The 18,414-nt window shown below is 45.9% G+C and overlaps 1 protein-coding gene across 1 annotated transcript; it reads right to left on the reverse strand.

The window, feature by feature from the left end:
• Nucleotides 1–14,016: 14,016 nt before the first annotated feature.
• On the reverse strand, nucleotides 14,017–15,444 carry LOC147958992 (uncharacterized). Its single transcript, XM_087534757.1, has one exon. It carries the CDS (start codon nucleotides 15,442–15,444, stop codon nucleotides 14,017–14,019), a length of 1,428 nt encoding a protein of 475 aa, XP_087390883.1.
• Between the last annotated feature and the right edge of the window lie 2,970 nt (nucleotides 15,445–18,414).

Genomic DNA, 18,414 nt, shown 5'->3' on the forward strand with positions numbered 1-18,414 from the left:
CTCTCGACTCGGGCATGAGTCCGAAATACCAATTTGAGCTCTTGGAACATCTTATATGCTCTGTGGCATTCAAAACTTTTTGAAGTCCCGGTTCTAAGCCGTAAAGCATGGCGCACTAAACTATCAAGTAGTCATCATACCGAGCTTGCCAAATGTTCATAATGTCTGCATCTGCTCCTGCAATAGGTCCGTCACCTAGCGGTGCATCAAGGACATAATTCTTCTGTTCAGCAATGAGGATAATCCTCAGATCACGGATCCAGTCCGCATCATTGCTACTATCATCTTTCACCTTATTTTTCTCTAGGAACATATCAAAAATAAACGGGGAGCTATAACGTGAGCTATTGATCTACAACATAATTTTCAAATACTATCAGTACTAAGTTCATGATAAATTAAAGTTTAATTAATCATATTACCTAAGAACTCCAACTTAGATAGACATCCCTCTAGTCATCTAAATGATCACGTGATCCATATCAACTAAACCATGTCTGATCATCACGTGAGATGGAGTAGTTTTCAATGGTGAACATCTCTATGTTGATCATATCTACTATATGATTCACATTCGACCTTTCGGTCTCAGTGTTCTGAGGCCATATCTGCATATGTTAGGCTCATCAAGTTTAACCCGAGTATTCTGCACGTGCAAAACTGGCTTGCACCCATTGTATGTGAACGTAGAGCTTATCACACCCGATCATCACGTGGTGTCTCGGCACGACGAACTGTCGCAACGGTGCATACTCAGGGAGAACACTTATATATTGAAATTTTAGTAAGGTATCATCTCATAATGCTACCGTCGTACTAAGCAAAATAAGATGCATAAAAGATAAACATCACATGCAATCAAAATATGTGACATGATATGGCCATTTATCATCTTGTGCCTTTGATCTCCATCTCCAAAGTACCGTCATGATCTCCATCATCTTGATCTCTATCAACGTGTCGTCACATGGTCGTGTCGCCAACTATTGCTTTTGCAACTATTGTTATTGCATAGCGATAAAGTAAAGCAATTATATGGCCCTTGCATCTTAGGCAATAAAGAGACAACCATAAGGCTCCTGCCAGTTGCCGATAACTTTAACGAAACATGATCATCTCATACAACAAATTATATCACATCATGTCTTGACCATATCACATCACAACATGCCCTACAAAAACAAGTTAGACGTCCTCTACTTTGTTGTTGCAAGTTTTACGTGGCTGCTACGGGCTTCTAGCAAGAACCGTTCTTACCTACGCATCAAAACCACAACGATTTTTTGTCGAGTGTGTTGTTTTAATCTTCAACAAGGACCGGGCGTAGTCAAACTCGATTCAACTAAAGTTGGAGAAACAGACACCCGCCAGCCACCTGTGTGCGAAGCACATCGGTAGAACCAGTCTCACGAATGCGGTCATGTAATGTCGGTCCGGGCCACTTCATCCAACAATACCGCCGAATCAAAGTATGACGTTGGTGGTAAGGAGTATGACTATTATCACCCACAACTCTTTGTGTTCTATTCATGCATATAATATCTACGCATAGACCTGGCTTGGATGCCACTGTTGGGGAACACAGTATTTCAAAAAAATTACCTATGATCACGCAAGATCTATCTAGGAGATGCATAGAAACGAGCGGGGAGAGTGTGTCCACGTACCCTCGTAGACCGAAAGCGGAAGCGTTTAGTAATGCGGTTGATGTAGTCGAACTTCTTCGCGATTCAACCGATCTAGCACCGAACGTACGGCACCTCCGTGTTCAGCACACATTCAGCTCGATGACGTCCCTTGAGCTCTTGATCTAGTTGAGGACGAGGGAGAGTTTTGTCAGCAAGACGGCGTGTTGACAGTGATGATGAAGTTACCAGCGCAGGGCTTCGCCTAAGCACTACAATGATATGACCGAGGTGTGTAACCGTGGAGGGGGGGCACCGCACACGGCTAAGAGAAGACTTGGTGTGCCTTTGGGGTGCCCCCTCCCATGAATATAAAGGAGGGAGGAGGAGGATGCCGGCCCAAGGGGGGTGCTCCAAGGGGGCGAGTCCTACTTGGACTCCTGGTCCAAGTAGGATTCGCCCCCCTTTCCTATTCCAACAAGGGGAAGGAGGGAAGGAGAGGGAGAGTGAAAGGAAGGGGGCTCCCCCTCCCCTAGTCCAATTCGGACTTCCCTGGGGGGGCGCCACCTTGTGGCCTTCCCTCTCCTACTCCCTTATGGCCCATTAGGGCTCATAACTTCCCGGGGGGGTCCGGTAACCCCTCGGTTCCCCGATAGATATCTGAAACGTCTCGAAACCTTTCCGGTGTCCGAATACCTTCGTCCAATATATCAATCTTTACCTCTTGACCATTTCGAGACTCCTAATCATGTCCGTGATCTCATCCTGGACTCCGAACAAACTTCGGCCATCAAATCACATAACTCATAATACAAATCGTCAGTGAATGTTAAGCGTGCGGACCCTACGGGTTCGAGAACTATGTAGACATGACCGAGACACATCTCCGGTTAATAAAAAATAGCGGAACCTGGATGCTTATATTGGCTCCTACATATTCTACGAAGATCTTTATCGGTCAAACCGCATAACAGCATACGTTGTTCCCTTTGTCATCGGTATGTTACTTGCCCGAGATTCGATCGTCGATATCATCATACCTAGTTCAATCTCGTTACCGGCAAGTCTCTTTACTCGTTCCATAATGCATCATACCGTAACTAACTCATTAGTCACATTGCTTGCAAGTCTCATAGTGATGTGCATTACCGAGAGGGCCCAGAGATACCTCTCCGATACACGAAGTGACAAATCCTAATCTCGATCTATGCCAACTCAACGAACACCATCGGGGACACCTGTAGAGCATCTTTATAATCACCCAGTTACGTTGTGACGTTTGATAGCACACAAGGTGTTCCTCCGGTATTCGGGAGTTGCATAATCTCATAGTCAGAGGAACATGTATAAGTCATGATGAAAGCAATAGCAATAAAACTAAACGATCATTATGTTAAGCTAACGGATGGGTCTTGTCCATCACATCATTCTCTAATGATGTGATCACGTTCATCAAATGACAACACATGTCTATGGTCAGGAAACATAACCATCTTTGATTAACGAGCTAGTCAAGTAGAGGCATACTAGGACACTTTGTTTTGTCTATGTATCCACACATGTATCAAGTTTCTGGTTAATACAATTCTAGCATGAATAATAAAAATTTATCATGATATAAGGAAATATAAATAACAACTTTATTATTGCCTCTAGGGAATATTTCCTTTAGGGAGGTGTCCCATGGCAATTCAAAACTTCTGCAGTGGTGATTGATGAGTACGATGGGTTTACAAGTATGGATGGGTACAAACTAGATCATATTGCAGTCTTGGCTCGCGTAATGGGTGTCCCAAAAAGGCTAATGAAGAAGAAGGAGCAGAAGGAAAATCTTGCAAAAAGGTTGGAAAACCTCCATTCAAGGTGATTGCTAACGAGGGACGCATAAATCGGACAAAGCATATCAGGGCCAAGATGTTCATTGAACTGGACACGCCACTTGTTCGGCTCGTTCCTATTACTCTTAAGGAGAGCAAAAAAAATGGACTGGAGTATGAACGACTATCAAATTTTTGTTATTTCTATGGGCTAGTTGGACACTTGGTCACTTAATGTGGAGATGTACTACATGAACGAGAAGATTGTGAGTGGAGGAATTGGCTCCTAGTCAATTTTGACAATGTTAATTATAACACACTAACTAGCAAAGGAAGCGGAAGGAGTTCTGACTTTGGTGGATGGGGTGGTAGATTCGGTAGAGTGCGAGGCCATAACCCAGGTGAAGTGAATAAGGAAAAAAGGCAATCTATGTACTTGGGTAACTCCAGGCCCCAATACTATTGTCCTTGTCAGAGAGGATGTTTGCAGGGAATTGAATATTGTCACAAAAGCTCTATCTGCCACATATTTGGGCCTCCCAAGCATGGTTGGAATTGATAGGACCAATTGTTTTCAGCATATTATTGACAGAATATGTCAGCGCTTGAAAGGATGGAAAGAGAAAAAAAATTCAACATGGGGAAAATAAATTATGGTGAAATCTGTGGCCCAAGCAATTCCTTCTTATACCATGCCAGTGTTTAAATTGCCTAAAGGAATCTGCAAATCAATTACAAATGAAATTTTTGGGTTTAGGCGAGGTGACAATTAGTAGAAAAAAAGAATGTGTTGGTTTGCATGGGGGAAGTTGTGTGTTCCGAAGAATAGAGGGGAATTGGGATTTAGAGACCTTCACGGTTTTAATCTTCTTATGTTAACAAAACAGTGTTGATGACTAATCCAAAACCCATAATTTTTGTGTGCACGTGTTCTGAGTGCAAAATATTATCCTGATGGAAATATATTAATGGCGGGGCCAAAAAATGGATCTTCATATACATGGAAAAGTATATATAGTTGTAGGCATTCAAACCTTCATGAAGGGGTGCATATGGAGGGTTGGAAGTGGGTCACGAATAAACATATGGCAGGACCCATGGATCCCGACAAGTGTATCTAGAAAAGTTATTACACCAAGGGGGCAACTATGTTGACGAAAATAGAAGAGGTGATTGACCCGCATATCGGGCAGTGGGATGAAGCTCTAATTCGAGATGTTTTCTCTCCAATAGATGTGCAAATAATTCTCCAGATACCGCTTAATATGCAATCCTTTGATGACTTTGTGGGATGGCATTATACTTGCTCCGGAACATTTTCTGTACGATCAGCGTATCACCGAGAATTGGAGCACTAGCATGGGGTTTAGGTAGTAAGGACGGATGGGAAATGAACTGTAAGAATTAACACGATGAGAAGTGTTGGCACTTGTGAGTACCTAGGAAACTGAAGCATTTATTCTGGAAGGTGATGCGTGGAGTTCTACCTTGTCTTGACTTGTTGGCAGGACACCATATACCATGCATCCCTCAGTTCCCAGTGTGTTCGGTTGGCTTGGAGGATGTTCAACACTCTCTGTTCAAATGTTGCCAAGAAGAGGAGATTTGGAGATAACTGGGTCGGCTTGGGGTTGGTCAGCGAGCCGTCACAGAGGATAGATCAGGGCCAGTCTCAATGGAGACTCTCACCAAATCATATACAGGAACTAAGGAGTTATCAAAACCGAAGCTTATTGGAATAGCATCCTTGTACATCTGGTGGCAATAGAGACAATTGGCCAAAGGAGAATCTATTCAAACGACCGACCGAACTGCATATTCCATCATGGCCTTGGCTACTAATTTTATTAGAGCTTCAACACCAAGGATCCAAGAGAGAAAGAGTGAACATGTGTGGAAGAAGCCGAATCGTAGAACTGTGAAACTTAATGTATACGCATCTTCTGCTGCAAAAAAATTACAAGGAGGTACTGGAGTTGTTGCCCAAGATGACCATGGGGCCATTAGCAGCAACCAATTGGTTCTTACCACATGTTTTAGACTTTGACTCTGCTGGGACAGTCACCACCAGGAATGGCCTATATTTGGGGGCTCATGTTGGGTGTAGTAAAGTAATCATAGAATCTGACCGCAGTTTTGCGGTTGAAGCGGTGCAGGACCTAGACACATACCTTGGACTAGAGATTGTAACCGTAATGGAGTGCAAATAGGCTGAGATGGATTTTGCGACACTCTCATATGGTGAGCTTGCCAAGTTCTCTTATAGAAATAGATCATCTAGCACTTGGGATTCTTCTTCCCCTGACATTATTTCTCTAAACGTTGTAAATGACATGGCCATTTTTTTAAGCGTTGCATGGCCATTATTTGAGAAATAAAGTCTTTATGATGTAAAAAAAACTGCTACATGCCAAGGCCGAGTGAAGACCTGAGATTTTTTGTTTGAAAAAAAGGAACAAGTCCCAACGTAGGTGCATGGCGTACAAGATCATTTGTGTGGATCATGGATTTGGATCTATTATGCAAAGGGTACACTGAAGGCTACCAGAAAAAACAACAAGTTTTGCAAAAGGGGTTCGTGCACATACATAGAGAGGTTACATACAAGCAAACCCAAAGAAATCCTCCAAGCTCGTTCCTGTTGGCTTATGTGTTTCGAATGGATCCGGTGGCGGCCATATATAGTCTGTGTGGTCGTTAGACTGTCATGTTACTACTTGGACAACAAATGTGAGACGTAAATAAGATTCATATTATTTGTGTGTTTTAACCCTCACTGATAAATTATTAGTGGCAACGAAATGAGATGCAAATGGTGGTGAGATTCTGTGACCCATGCTCCTCTCTGATTGTTATTTTTTCTCCTGGACCATCATTTGGCTTTAAGGGCATATCCAACGGCAACCCGCAAAAAAAACCCCGCATCCGTCCGAGGATAGGGGATTAGTCCGCGAACATGGGTGCGGGAGACAGCCATCCAACGTTAGCCGCATACATTTCAAACCGTATTTTAACTGACCGGATGAAATTCATTTAAACCGGTCGATATATCAAAGTTCGGATAGAAAATAGCATAAATCATCCACACGTAGCATGCAAATTAAGTCTAGTACAACAAGATCTCAAAATGAAGATATTCTAAGCTCGTTGGTGGCACTCCCACCAACAGATTTTCTCAGGTTTGGCGGGCCTGCATTCCCCCTAAAATAAAGATATTCCTCTGGCAATCTTTTAGAGGGTGTTTGCCTGCAGCGGACCAAATTCGTAAGAGGAACGGTCCTGGGTCAGAATTTTGTGCCCTTTGTGGTGCTCCGGAGGATACGAACCATATCTTTTTTCATTGTGTTTTGGCCAAGCTGGTTTGGAGTTGTGTTAGATCGTGGCTACAGGTCACATGGGATCCCTCGTCTTTCTCTGAGCTCCGGGTCCTTGCCCAGTCGTTGAATGGTGTTACTAAAAGGGTCTTTTGGGTAGGACTTGGAGCGATTTGTTGGGCCCTGTGGACGACTAGGAACAAGTTTACCATTGAACATGTTTTCCCTGCTAAGCCTGCTGACTGCTTATTTAAATCTTGTATTCTCTTGCAGCAGTGGAGATCATTGACTAAGCCGGAGGATCGTGATGCTCTTGATCTGATGATCTCTAAAGCGTGGGCCTCGGTGTCTTCCCTTTCCATACAGGAGCATGTTGCTTAGCTATTTTCTGCGTTGCTTCGACTAGTTGCTGGCTAGGTCATCTCTTTATTTCCGGCCTACGTGTCATGTACTGGCATGGGAGCCATGTACCTTAACTTTGGGTGATCCTTCGTTTGGGGCGTACTTTTGTTTACTTGTTTGGTTGGTTGGTTGTGGTGTTTGGAACTTGGCCTGGTGGCTTTATCTATAAAGTCGGGCGCATGCCTTTTCTCTAAAAAAAAGTACAACAAGATCTCAAATTCGACTAGATCCCGGATGTCCAACAAGTTTCCAGGAGCGGATCATGCCCTCCCACACATACTTCCCCTTCAGCTACATCCAACAATGTGTGCATGTAAATGGCAGCCCTGCTGAACTGTGGTACAACACGGCATCGCGTGCAGGCTACATATAATGTGTAGACCAACATTGAGTCAATGAATCAATCAACAAGTTGAGCAAGAGGAAGTAAAACTTACCATCTCCTCCATGCCCGTGTGAAATGGCCACCTTGCCTTGAGCTGACTGATCAAGTTGCAGTACTTGATGACGCTGACCTGGATAGTGTGCCAGCGATACGACAATGACCTCACGTTGCGTGGTCGCATGATGTACACATCGTAGGATCCAATATGCTTTCTTGCATGAAACTTTTCATGCGCTTGCTCCCAGAAGGGCGGCCCTCTGGTCCTGCGTATGAAATCCATGGATACGGCCAGCCACGCATCGCACAACAACTCATCCTCCATGGTCGAGTAGCTCACCATCCTCCGTACTCTAAAAAACGACATAGCATTTGAAAATAAGCTCAATGACATTTGACCGAACATCTATCGGGCGTGGCATCCGCCATGTAGGTCGTCGACAGGGGGCAGAGTGTACCTGGGTACAAATGGCTCCAGGGCTGAAAACTTCATCGAAACGGTGAGCAAGTGCGTTGGTGCTGGTTGCGGACCTCTGGCAATGCCTCTGTGGCGGTCGAAGACGAACAATAGGGACGGTGGAGGTGGAGGGTAAGGATGCAAAGCAAGGGGAGAAGGGGCGGAGTGCAAGTAAATGGGGCCAGGAGGGGGATTGGGTGGGCCAGGGGTGTCAGAGTCCTACGTTATGGGTGTCCGGACTCTGGCAAACCTTCCACACTTTTGTCTTCAATTTATGGGAGAAATCGCGTCCGGACCGCCCCATGGACCAATACAGGTCGACGTTGGATGGCTTCCGCGGTCCGGACGGTTATGAAAGGTTTACGAGTCCGTCTTGGAGATGCCCTTCATATACTATCTCTGAGCATTCATGGACCGCTAGAAGAAATTCTCCCAAAACCGATGTTGCCCAAGTTTTGTGCCATCATGTAGTAAAAAGTGTTGTTGTACTAACATGCTAGTGTGTCAACTGTAAAGGGAGCGCTTTTCGATTAGTTTGAATTACTTACCACATATGTCACATGGAGTCAAGGAAGCGCTAGACTCTGTGTTCACGTGATAATGGTAGTGCGTGCAGTGTGTGCGCGTAGATTTTTGTGTACCATGGCAGACAAGTGTTTTTTCTTATTCTTAAAACTAAACTTTTTTAAGCACAAAACTACATTTCTCTGGTGTTGATTGAGTATTTGTAATGCAACTGCTTCTGTGTTTGATGGTGGCTTTAGCTTGAAAATATTTTGTATTGACTTCTCCCGCTTTAATTTTCCTAATGGTAGCCCTCCGCTTCGAGTACAATCTCTGGTGTTTTAGAATGTTCACTAAATGTGCTTTCAAAATTTTCCTTCCATTAGCTTCCACAGTGGTGAGGTCTCTGGTCTCTTCAATAAATTCAAAATAATGAATCAGGAAGTTGGTGTTTTCAATAATCTTCTTAAGGTCTGAGATATTCCTAGCCCAATTCTTTAGTCCCTTTCTCTGTCTTTTGAACTTGGTAGAAATGATTTTAGCACTATCCCCTCCTGTCACATCTTGTGTCCAAAGATTCTTGACCACATCTTGGAAGTCATTGTGCTCTAACCAAAAGTTCTCAAATATGGAAATGTGAGATTTAAGAACGAATGTACCAATCTTGACCATTATAGGGACATGGTCAGAAGTAGTTTTAGTCAGTGGATAAGCAAATGTCAAGGGATAATTCAAACTCCAAGCTTCAGATGTGAAACACCCATCAAGTTTTTTTAGCAGAGCCAAATCTTGCATGTTGCTCCAGGTGAAATTTCTGCCTTTCAAAGGAATTTCAATAAGTGCCAGATTGCTAATGGCCTCATTAAATGCCATCATATCATTAATATTACCCCCTCAATATTCTATTATGTGGGTATCTGATGTGATTGAAATCCCCAAGAACCATCCAGTTAACATCATCAGGTATCTGAAAGTTTCTAAAGCACTCAAGGAAATTGAATCTTTCCTCATTCTGACATGGTCCATATATATTTGATAAAATCCAATTGTCCCCATTATGATTGGAAGAGAAGGAGATAGATATGGAGTAGTCATTGACATGAAATAAGTGCCCCTTTAAAATATGTTCATTCCAGGCTATCAGTAGTCCACTGAAAGCCCCCACTGATGGTAAAAATTCAAAATTGTTGAGTCTCCTTGGGCAAAAGTTGTGGAGATACCCACTGTCAATAGATTCTCTTTTAGTTTCCCGAATGCATAAAATGGCACACTGTGATTCTTCAATTTTGTTTCTGATGGCAGACCATTTCTTAGGATCATTTAAGCCTCTAATATTCCAGTTAAGGATTGCCCATTCTTTTTCCATGTTAAGATTGTTGTGTAGCCAGGTAACTGTGAGTGTTCTATCTCCTATCACTTTCCAGATTACTGCCAAAGACACATGCTAAGCAAGGTGACCAAAACACAAAATAGAGCCACAGAGCAGAAACTTTAGAGTGATAACATGTTACCAAACAGATACGAATAGCATCAAAGTTACAAAGTACTGATGAAAGAGGTGGGTTGGTCTCTCTTAGGAGTTCACTGGTGACTACAAAATATCTGTCACAAAAGATAGGGTAGAAGAGTGGTAGGACTCTGCTCATACAATCATTACAACACTTGAAAACATAATGACTCTTAAAATCCATAGAAAGACTAAAATCTAAGAACCCTAGATGCTTCCACAGCTTCCTTAGCTTGCAGAGCTGGCCTTTGGGAGTTCCTTCACTGCTGGAGTGCTTTTGATCTTCTTTGGCTTGCTGTCCAGCATCTCCTCAGTTCTGTCCTTGGAGGGTACCTTGCAAAAAGTAGTATTAAGACTTTTAACTACTTTTGCAGGGTAGGAGGTGGTAAGGCATGACAAGCAAGACAATTTCTGTCCATGCATATTTTCTTTTTATATCCCTTGGTGAGTTGTTGTAACTGACAACTTCTTACCTCTGTCTCAACAAGTGGAACCTTGTCCTTCCTTTTCTTGAGGTTGTGCATGGCTGAAGTGGAAGAGGTAACTTTAGCCAACCTTGGAGCAGATGCAAGTGGAGAATTGACTTCTTGATCATGTTCCCTCTGTTCTAAAATGTGAGAGGTAGATATGGGGTTATCAATATGAGGACAAGAGCTAGGGATAACAAATGTAAGTGTATTGTCATTGGCTCCTTGAGTGGTGATTTCCCAAACATTTGATGTGACAAACTTCTTGGCCCAGTAAAATTTATCAGGTGAGAGAAAAGTAATTAAAAGAAAATTTACCCAGTCCACTAGTACCTGGGTAAATTCCTGATCTTTGGTTGTGGCTGCAAAGTGTTGGTGCCAAATCTCAGCTCCTTCTTTCTCCCGTAGCTCTGTTTCTAGGGCTTTATCTATCATCTCTCCTTCCTCTCCAGTTACAACTGCTGTAGAAAGCTGATTCTCTGGTGCAGACAGGCCAGATGATGCCAAGGACTCATCAGCACCTCTAGAATCTTGGGCAATGGGGCCCACAGCCTCCACCATAGCTGCTTGTGGCTCCATAGTCTCCCTCTCCTCAATGTGCTATGAATTTTTGTCTCTTTGTACAGTTGCATTGGTCTGTATTTATGTTCTTGTGTGTGTCAGAGTTGACATCTGTTGTATCAGTTGGAGCAGAAGGTTCAAAATGTGAAGAGATCTTGTCATGTTTCACAACAAGGGTACTAGCAATTACTTCAAGGCTCATAGGATCTTCCATTCTAACAATGTCTAAGGAGTTGGGATGTTGAAACATCACATTCAGGCTCATATCTTCAATGGGCTGAATAAAACCCAAATGAGCCATAGCCATGTCAGGTGGGTGGGTGGTGTCCTAGTTCTTGCCCCATGGGCCCTGCTATCACATTGGGTTGTTCGTCCTGTATCAGTCCAATAGGATCCTCCACAAAGTTTAAATGGGGTAGAAGTGGCGCCATGGGGCCAGCAACAGATGCTCCTATGTTTCCACTTCTCTGACTGTCCCAGGGATAGAGTAATGCTGTTGTGATTCACTTGTTCCTCTACTGGCTGCTGGTCCTCCTCCATAGGAGCCATAATTAATATCATCCAACTCCAAAAATTCCCCTGGACGGAGTTCATTATCAATTGCTGGGTTGTCTTCTGGCATGGCCCAATGTCCCCAGCCAGACATCTCTTCTGGGTCTTCTTCCTCAACTTCCATATCTGCATTATCCTCATTGTGCAAAGCTAAGTTCAAATTCAGTTGGGGATTTGCTAGCAAATCAGCCTCATGTTGCTGGAGTGGACATATGAAATGATTGTGTTGATTGGGGTGATGGTTGGCTTGCGTTTGCAGAGGATGAGGGTTTCCATTAGGGGGAATAGGATCTTCATCATGTGGTTCCACCCCTAGGATCTGATGTTGAAGAATCACCACAGGAACAGTCAGTGAGTCAGAGTGTTCTTCATCCCCAAAGACAATGCTTGCTGGTATGTCTCTCAATTCATCCACTTTGGTCTTGACCATCTGATTTGCTTTGGTGCTTCTTACTCTGTCCCACATTACAAATTTGCCAAATTTGCTGACAGCATCATTAATCTCTCTGATGTTCCTTATATCAAAAGGATATCCACACAGCAAGATCCGGACATCTCTGTTTAGCACAAGCTTTCTCCAATTCATTCGTTTATCATGGTTTTGGAAGATAACATGAACATCAGTGAACTGATGCGGACTGTTTGCTACTAGTTCATCTCGATCGAAAACACTATTAAGCTGAACATAGGCTTGACCAAACAGACATGGAGTAATCTCAGAAAACCACAATCTCTTATCTGCTAGGAAATCAGATAGTACCTCACGAACAGTGTCGAACTCCACAGGTAGATTGGGCATCGGGACGATGGTGGCAATCGCCCAATCTTCATGTAATGGCGTCAGCGCAGCCGACAGCACACAGATCCTCGTTGGTCTTCCTTCCACAACAATGCTCTGGTGGTTGGGTGGGAGGAAAGGGGGGGGTCGAAGGGGAAGGTCGCCATGGGAGAGACACCAGTTGAACGAGCGGCAGCTGATGGGTGGTGTGGTGAATTAGCAGAGGTGGTGACTGCAACTTGGAGACGCCGGGAAGCAGAATGTGAGGGGACGGAGTTATGGTGGGTGCCAACTCGGGAAGGTGCAGAGGATGCAATACCGATATTACCTTAACTAGCCCTCTAATTGACCGCACCTACCGTCTCTACAACGGGAACAGTGGCATTTTTGCCTAGGAATGCCAAGCGTTATGATTGGGCCCTCGTTAGGATTAGTGGACCTGCCTGTGTTGAACTAGGCTGCAGAGAAACAATCTTTGGCGATGTGGCCCCATTTTTTGCAGCCTGGCATTTGATCTGATTCGTGCAAGTAGGCCTAGAGTGGCCCGAAAGGAGGCAGCAAACACAAAAGGCATGTTGGTTATTTTGAATCGCTGAGATCCCACTCTGGGATAAGTAATAGCCAATGAATGCATATTACGCTCATAATTGTCCTGATTGCCCACTGATGGTGCTCCGTATGAACACGAATTACGAACAGGAGTTGATCGATGATCGAGACGATCAGAATCAGCATAAATCCCAGGAGATTTAAGGGCTTGAAGATAGGATTTTCTGGGATGCCTAAGGAAAACATGGGTCCACTCATCTTCCTTTTCTTGGAGATATTTATCTAATTCCCAACTAGAATTGAGACCTCCATTGCCCCAAAGAAGAAAATTGACATTGAAAAGAGGTAGAGATATGTTGCCTCCTTTGATGAAAGAAAATCCAACTTCCTTAGATGAGACAGAGAACTTGAAAGACCAATTCTGAAGTAACTTAACTTTAAAAAGTGAAGGTATGTCTCCAAAACAAGCCAAGAGAATTGTGCTAACCGATTCTTGAGTGAGTCGGAGTCTTGATTTGATGAATTAAGCAACTAGAGAAAATTTCTCCAGGTCTCGTCCTTCATGGTTGATGGGAATACCCCACTTCCTCCAAATATCTGAGGCGAAATCTTGCCCCTTGTCGAAGTTTAGGTCTGCCAAGACCATGATCTTGGAATTAGGGAGAGCGGGATGCGACGATGTGGTGTGAGGTTGCCGGCGATTGTGTTGTGGACGCCGGGGCGGAGTGGCCACGGGCGTGGGAGGCTTTGCGTCTTTTTGGTTCCAAAGCTGATCAAGATGAGTGTGCGCGGTGTGTGTGTGGTGTGCAGTGTGTCTTCCTTGTCACAGCGGCACCTTTGCTTCTAATCGTTAAAACTTGATGCAGAAAGAATACAATCAAGATGCGTTTATTCAAATTCAATCACGTATCGATCAAAGCTATCACACAACTTTAGACTTCGCCTGAGATGTTCCAAACCTAATACGTAATAATCTTCTAATAATACCAATCTCCTAACAGTTTAACGTATGATGACTAATATAATGGTAATAACTCGATCGTAGCACATCATCAAGTTCTGTCAGGTACTCGATATCAAACTGCATGCTTGTCGTATCGATCACTGCTTGTCATCGACGGGGGGTTCCTCCTCCTCCTTCCCCTGATGCACAATGGTCACGCCGAAAATCCTCAGGCTGCCCGCCGGCACCTCGGGCGCCTGCCGGGGCTGCGCCGCCATCTCAGCCACCGGCGGCGCCAGAACGGGCGCTTCCATGGCAGACGGAGGCACGGGGATCGCGAGCCCGAGATCGGCTGGGAAGAGGAGGCGCGGCCGTTTCCTCGGCACGATGGGCTTGCCATTGTAGTGCTTCCTCATGTGACCTTCGAGCGAGACGCCGCTGGTGTACACTGCGCCGCAGACCTTGCAGGTATGGAGCCTCTCCGGCCCGGGGCCGCCCGCGTGGTCGATCGGGTTGACCCCCGCTGCTATGGCTGCGGCGGCCGCAGCCACGATCCGCCGGTTCTTGTGGCCGGCGACGTGTCCGCCCAGGCTCTGGTGCGTTGGGAACCACCGGTAGCACTCCTTGCACGAGAATCCATGCCGGTTGTCCCCTGTGGGCGCCCGCGGCCTGGTGGCCGGGTCCTGGTATGGGGCAATGTTCAGGTGCAGCAGCCCGTTGAAGGCATGCGGCGGTGCCACGGCCGGTGGTAAGGGGATGGCTACATGCTGCTCTACCAGTGCGGGAGCGGGCGGGTGAAGGTAGACGGCGGCTGGCTCTGATGCTGGTGCCACCGGAGGTGGGACAGGGACTTGCTGCGGTGCCGGAGGCGTCGGCGAGATGTCGACTTGCTCCGATATGGCGGCGGGCGGTGCTGTCGCTGCTACCACGATGGCCATGGACTGATCAGCAGAACTCTGAGTCGGCTCCACGCTGGCGCTGCTATTGCTGTTGCTGCCGCTGCCGGGGACGACCTGATCGCTGCTCGCCACCTCCACGGGCATCGGGTCATCGGAGATTTTGGGCTCCGCGACGAAAGTGGCCATGGACACGGACACGGTGTCGTCCACCTCGTCCACGGTGCTGACCGTAGCAGACACCTTCTCATCCTCCTTGGGCTGCGCCTGCGCGTGGACCCTCATGTGGCCGTGCATGGCCTTGGAGCTGTGGAACTGCCTGTGGCAGACGGGGCAGGCCAGGAACACGATGACGGCAGCAGCGTCCCCACCGGCGTCGACGTGGCTGATGGTCCCGTCGGAGCCGCGCGAGCACGTGGGTGACGTCGCCCGGGTAATCGATCTTGCCCCGGATTTTGATCCGCCGATGACGACGTCGTCCTTCTCCACGCCGGGGAGGTGCCGCGCGACCGTCATCATCCCCTGGCAGTCGTGGTCGTCGTGGCGGGGCTGGAGGTAGTAGCGCGCGTCCTCGTCGTCGGTGTCGGTGTCGGAGCCCGTGTGGTACCCGTTGCCGACCTCACCCTCCTCGATCTCGCCTCCGCTGCGGCGCCGGCAACGCGACTGGTGGCGATCAGCGGAACTCGCCATGGAAAGAAACCAGATCGATTGACAACAGAGAAAGAGAGACAGAGAAAAACAGCTAGGGCTTTGCTTGTGCTGTGGAGGGCTTGGCTTGGCTATGCTACGCTACGCTTTGCTTGTGGGGTGGAGAGGAGGAGGAGTGGGCTGCCTCATATGGAGAGGAGGTAGTAGATTGGATCAATCTGCGGCGACAAGGGGCAGTGGAGAGAGATCGGTAGCTAGGGTTTAAGCCAGCAGGGGCGCTCCGTGGCGCGCGCGGCTGCGAGTGGTGGATCGCGGCGGGAGTTCGCTTCGGATACGAGATGGCGGGTAAAGGAAGGGCAGGGATCGACGGAGTTTGTTGCGCGTACGGAGAGAGAGGAGACTCGTGCGCGGGTTAAACGCGCGGGATTCACTTGCTGTTTGATAGCGCGGGAGAGAGAGAGAGACTACGTACCGTACCGCGCGGTTTCAACGGGATTCACTTGCTGTTTGACAGCATGGCGGAGAGAGATATAGGTAGAGAGAGAGATTACCGTGCGGTTTAAATGGGATTCATTTCCATTTGACAGCACATCGGAGAGAGAGAGAGAGTACATGGAACAAATCTTCCTCCGATACGATCGTTCTTTCTTCGCCATCAAGATATGTAAGTGCATGGGAAGGAAAGTTAGGCGTAGAGAGAGGAGTCTTGTAGATATAATAGTGTCTTTGATAATCTCTTGGCCTCGCAAAAAAAAGAGAAGATAATCCCTTGGGAGAACTGAGCGTTTAAGCGTAGATTGGCAAGGCGGAGGCAGCCCCACATCGACCGCATCCACCACGTTGCATGCATGTAACTTTAACATGAAAAATCTGTAGTGCATACAGAAAACTGAGCGTTTAACACGTTTGCAATATATCAACCCAATATTCTCTGGCGATATGTCAGAATACATGCAAAAAACGTCGAAGCCTTTCAAACACATTGATGGAACATTTCTTGTGCGGCATAATCATCACAACATATGCAACATGAAATAATTTGCAGCGTGAACACAACATTTGCATCAGATCTCCAGAATCATCGCACCATGCCACCCGCGCGTTCACGGAAAAAAAATGTGAGTTTGTAACATATAGGATGAACATATGCAACATTGAAAATCTTCGTTGTGCGTCTGCTTCATCATCACCTCCCTGCGAGGCATGGGGTGATGCTACCTCTTGAGCATGTGTTGGTTTTCTCTTGAAGAGGAAAGGGTGATGCAGCAAAGAAGCGTAAGTATTTCCCTCAGATTTTGGGAACCAAGGTATCAATCCAGTAGGAGACCACGCGTGAGTCACCTCATACCTACACAAATAAATAAGAACCTCGCAACCAACGCGATAAAGGGGTTGTCAATCCCTTCGCGGCCACTTGCAAGAGTGAGATCTGATAAGTATTTTTATGATATAGATTGAAAGTAAAGATTGCAAAATAAAATAGATTGAAAACTTGTATGATGGAGAATAGACCCGGGGGCCATAGGTTTCACTAGTGGCTTCTCTCAAGATAGCATAAGTATTACGGTGGGTGAACAAATTACTGTCGAGCAATTGATAGAAAAGCGAATAATTATGAGAATATGTAGGTATGATCATGTATATAGGCATCACGTTCGTGACAAGTAGACCGACTCCTGCCTGCATCTACTACTATTACTCCACACATCGATCGCTATCCAGCTAGAGTATTAAGTTCATAAGAACAGAGTAACGCCTTAAGCAAGATGACATGATGTAAAGGGATAAACTCATGCAATATGATATAAACCCCATCTTTTTATCCTCGATGGCAACAATACAATACGTGTCGTTTCCCTTTCTGTCACTGGGATCGAGCACCGCAAGATTGAACCCAAAGCTAAACACTTCTCCCATTGCAAGAAAGATCAATCTAGTAGGCCAAACCAAACTGATAATTCGAAGAGACTTGCAAAGATAACCAATCATACATAAAAAAATTCAGAGAAGATTCAAATATTGTTCATAGATAATCTTGATCATAAACCCACAATTCATCGGATCTCGACAAACACACCGCAAAAAGAGTTATATCGAATAGATCTCCAAGAGAATCGAGGAGAACTTTGTATTGAGATCCAAAGAGAGAGAAGAAGCCATCTAGCTAGTAGCTATGGACCCGAATGTCTGAGGTAAACTACTCACACATCATCAAAGGGGCCATGGAGTTGATGTAGAGGCCCTCCGTGATCAATGCCCCCTCCGGCGGAGCTTCGGAAAAGGCCCCAAGATGGGATCTCTTGGGTATAGAAGGTTGCGACGGTGGAATTAGGTTTTGGTGGTGCTCTTGGATGTTTGTGGGGTACATATATATATGAGGAAGAAGTAGGTCGGTGGAGCCATGAGGGCCCACGAGGGTGGAGGGCGCGCCCAGGGGGTAGGCGCACCCCCTGCCTCGTGGCTGGCTCGTTGGTTGCTTGACGTCCACTCCAAGTCCTCTGGATCACGTGTGTTCCAAAAATCACGCTCACGAAGGTTTCATTCCGTTTGGACTCCGTTTGATATTCCTTTTCTATGAAACACTGAAATAGGCAAAAAAAACAGCAATTTGGGCTCGGGCTCCGGTTAATAGGTTAGTCCCAAAAATAATATAAAAGTGTAAAATAAAGCTCATTAACATCTAAAACAGATAATATAATAGCATGGAGCAATCAAAAATTATTGTTACGTTGGAGACGTATCAGGTGACAAAAGCGACATGGCCTGGTGATTGCATGTGTCCCCTATGTGTGGTGCCTGAATCCACGAACCATATCTTCTTCTCATCTCCCACCGCCCCATTCCTATGAAGCTATGTTCGTGAGGCTCTAGGGTCTGAGTGCTAGGCCTCATACATATGTGACTTCTTGAATGCCCAGGCATCACCGGCCAGGTAGGAGGAGCCGCCTCTTTCAGGTTGGTGTTCACGACGATGACCTGGACCATGTGGATGCTGCATAATAAGATGGCCGT

Source organism: Triticum urartu, chromosome 7A (genome assembly GCF_056163025.1).
Source record: "Triticum urartu cultivar PI428250 chromosome 7A, HENAU_Tu73, whole genome shotgun sequence".
Classification (NCBI taxonomy): domain Eukaryota; kingdom Viridiplantae; phylum Streptophyta; class Magnoliopsida; order Poales; family Poaceae; genus Triticum; species Triticum urartu.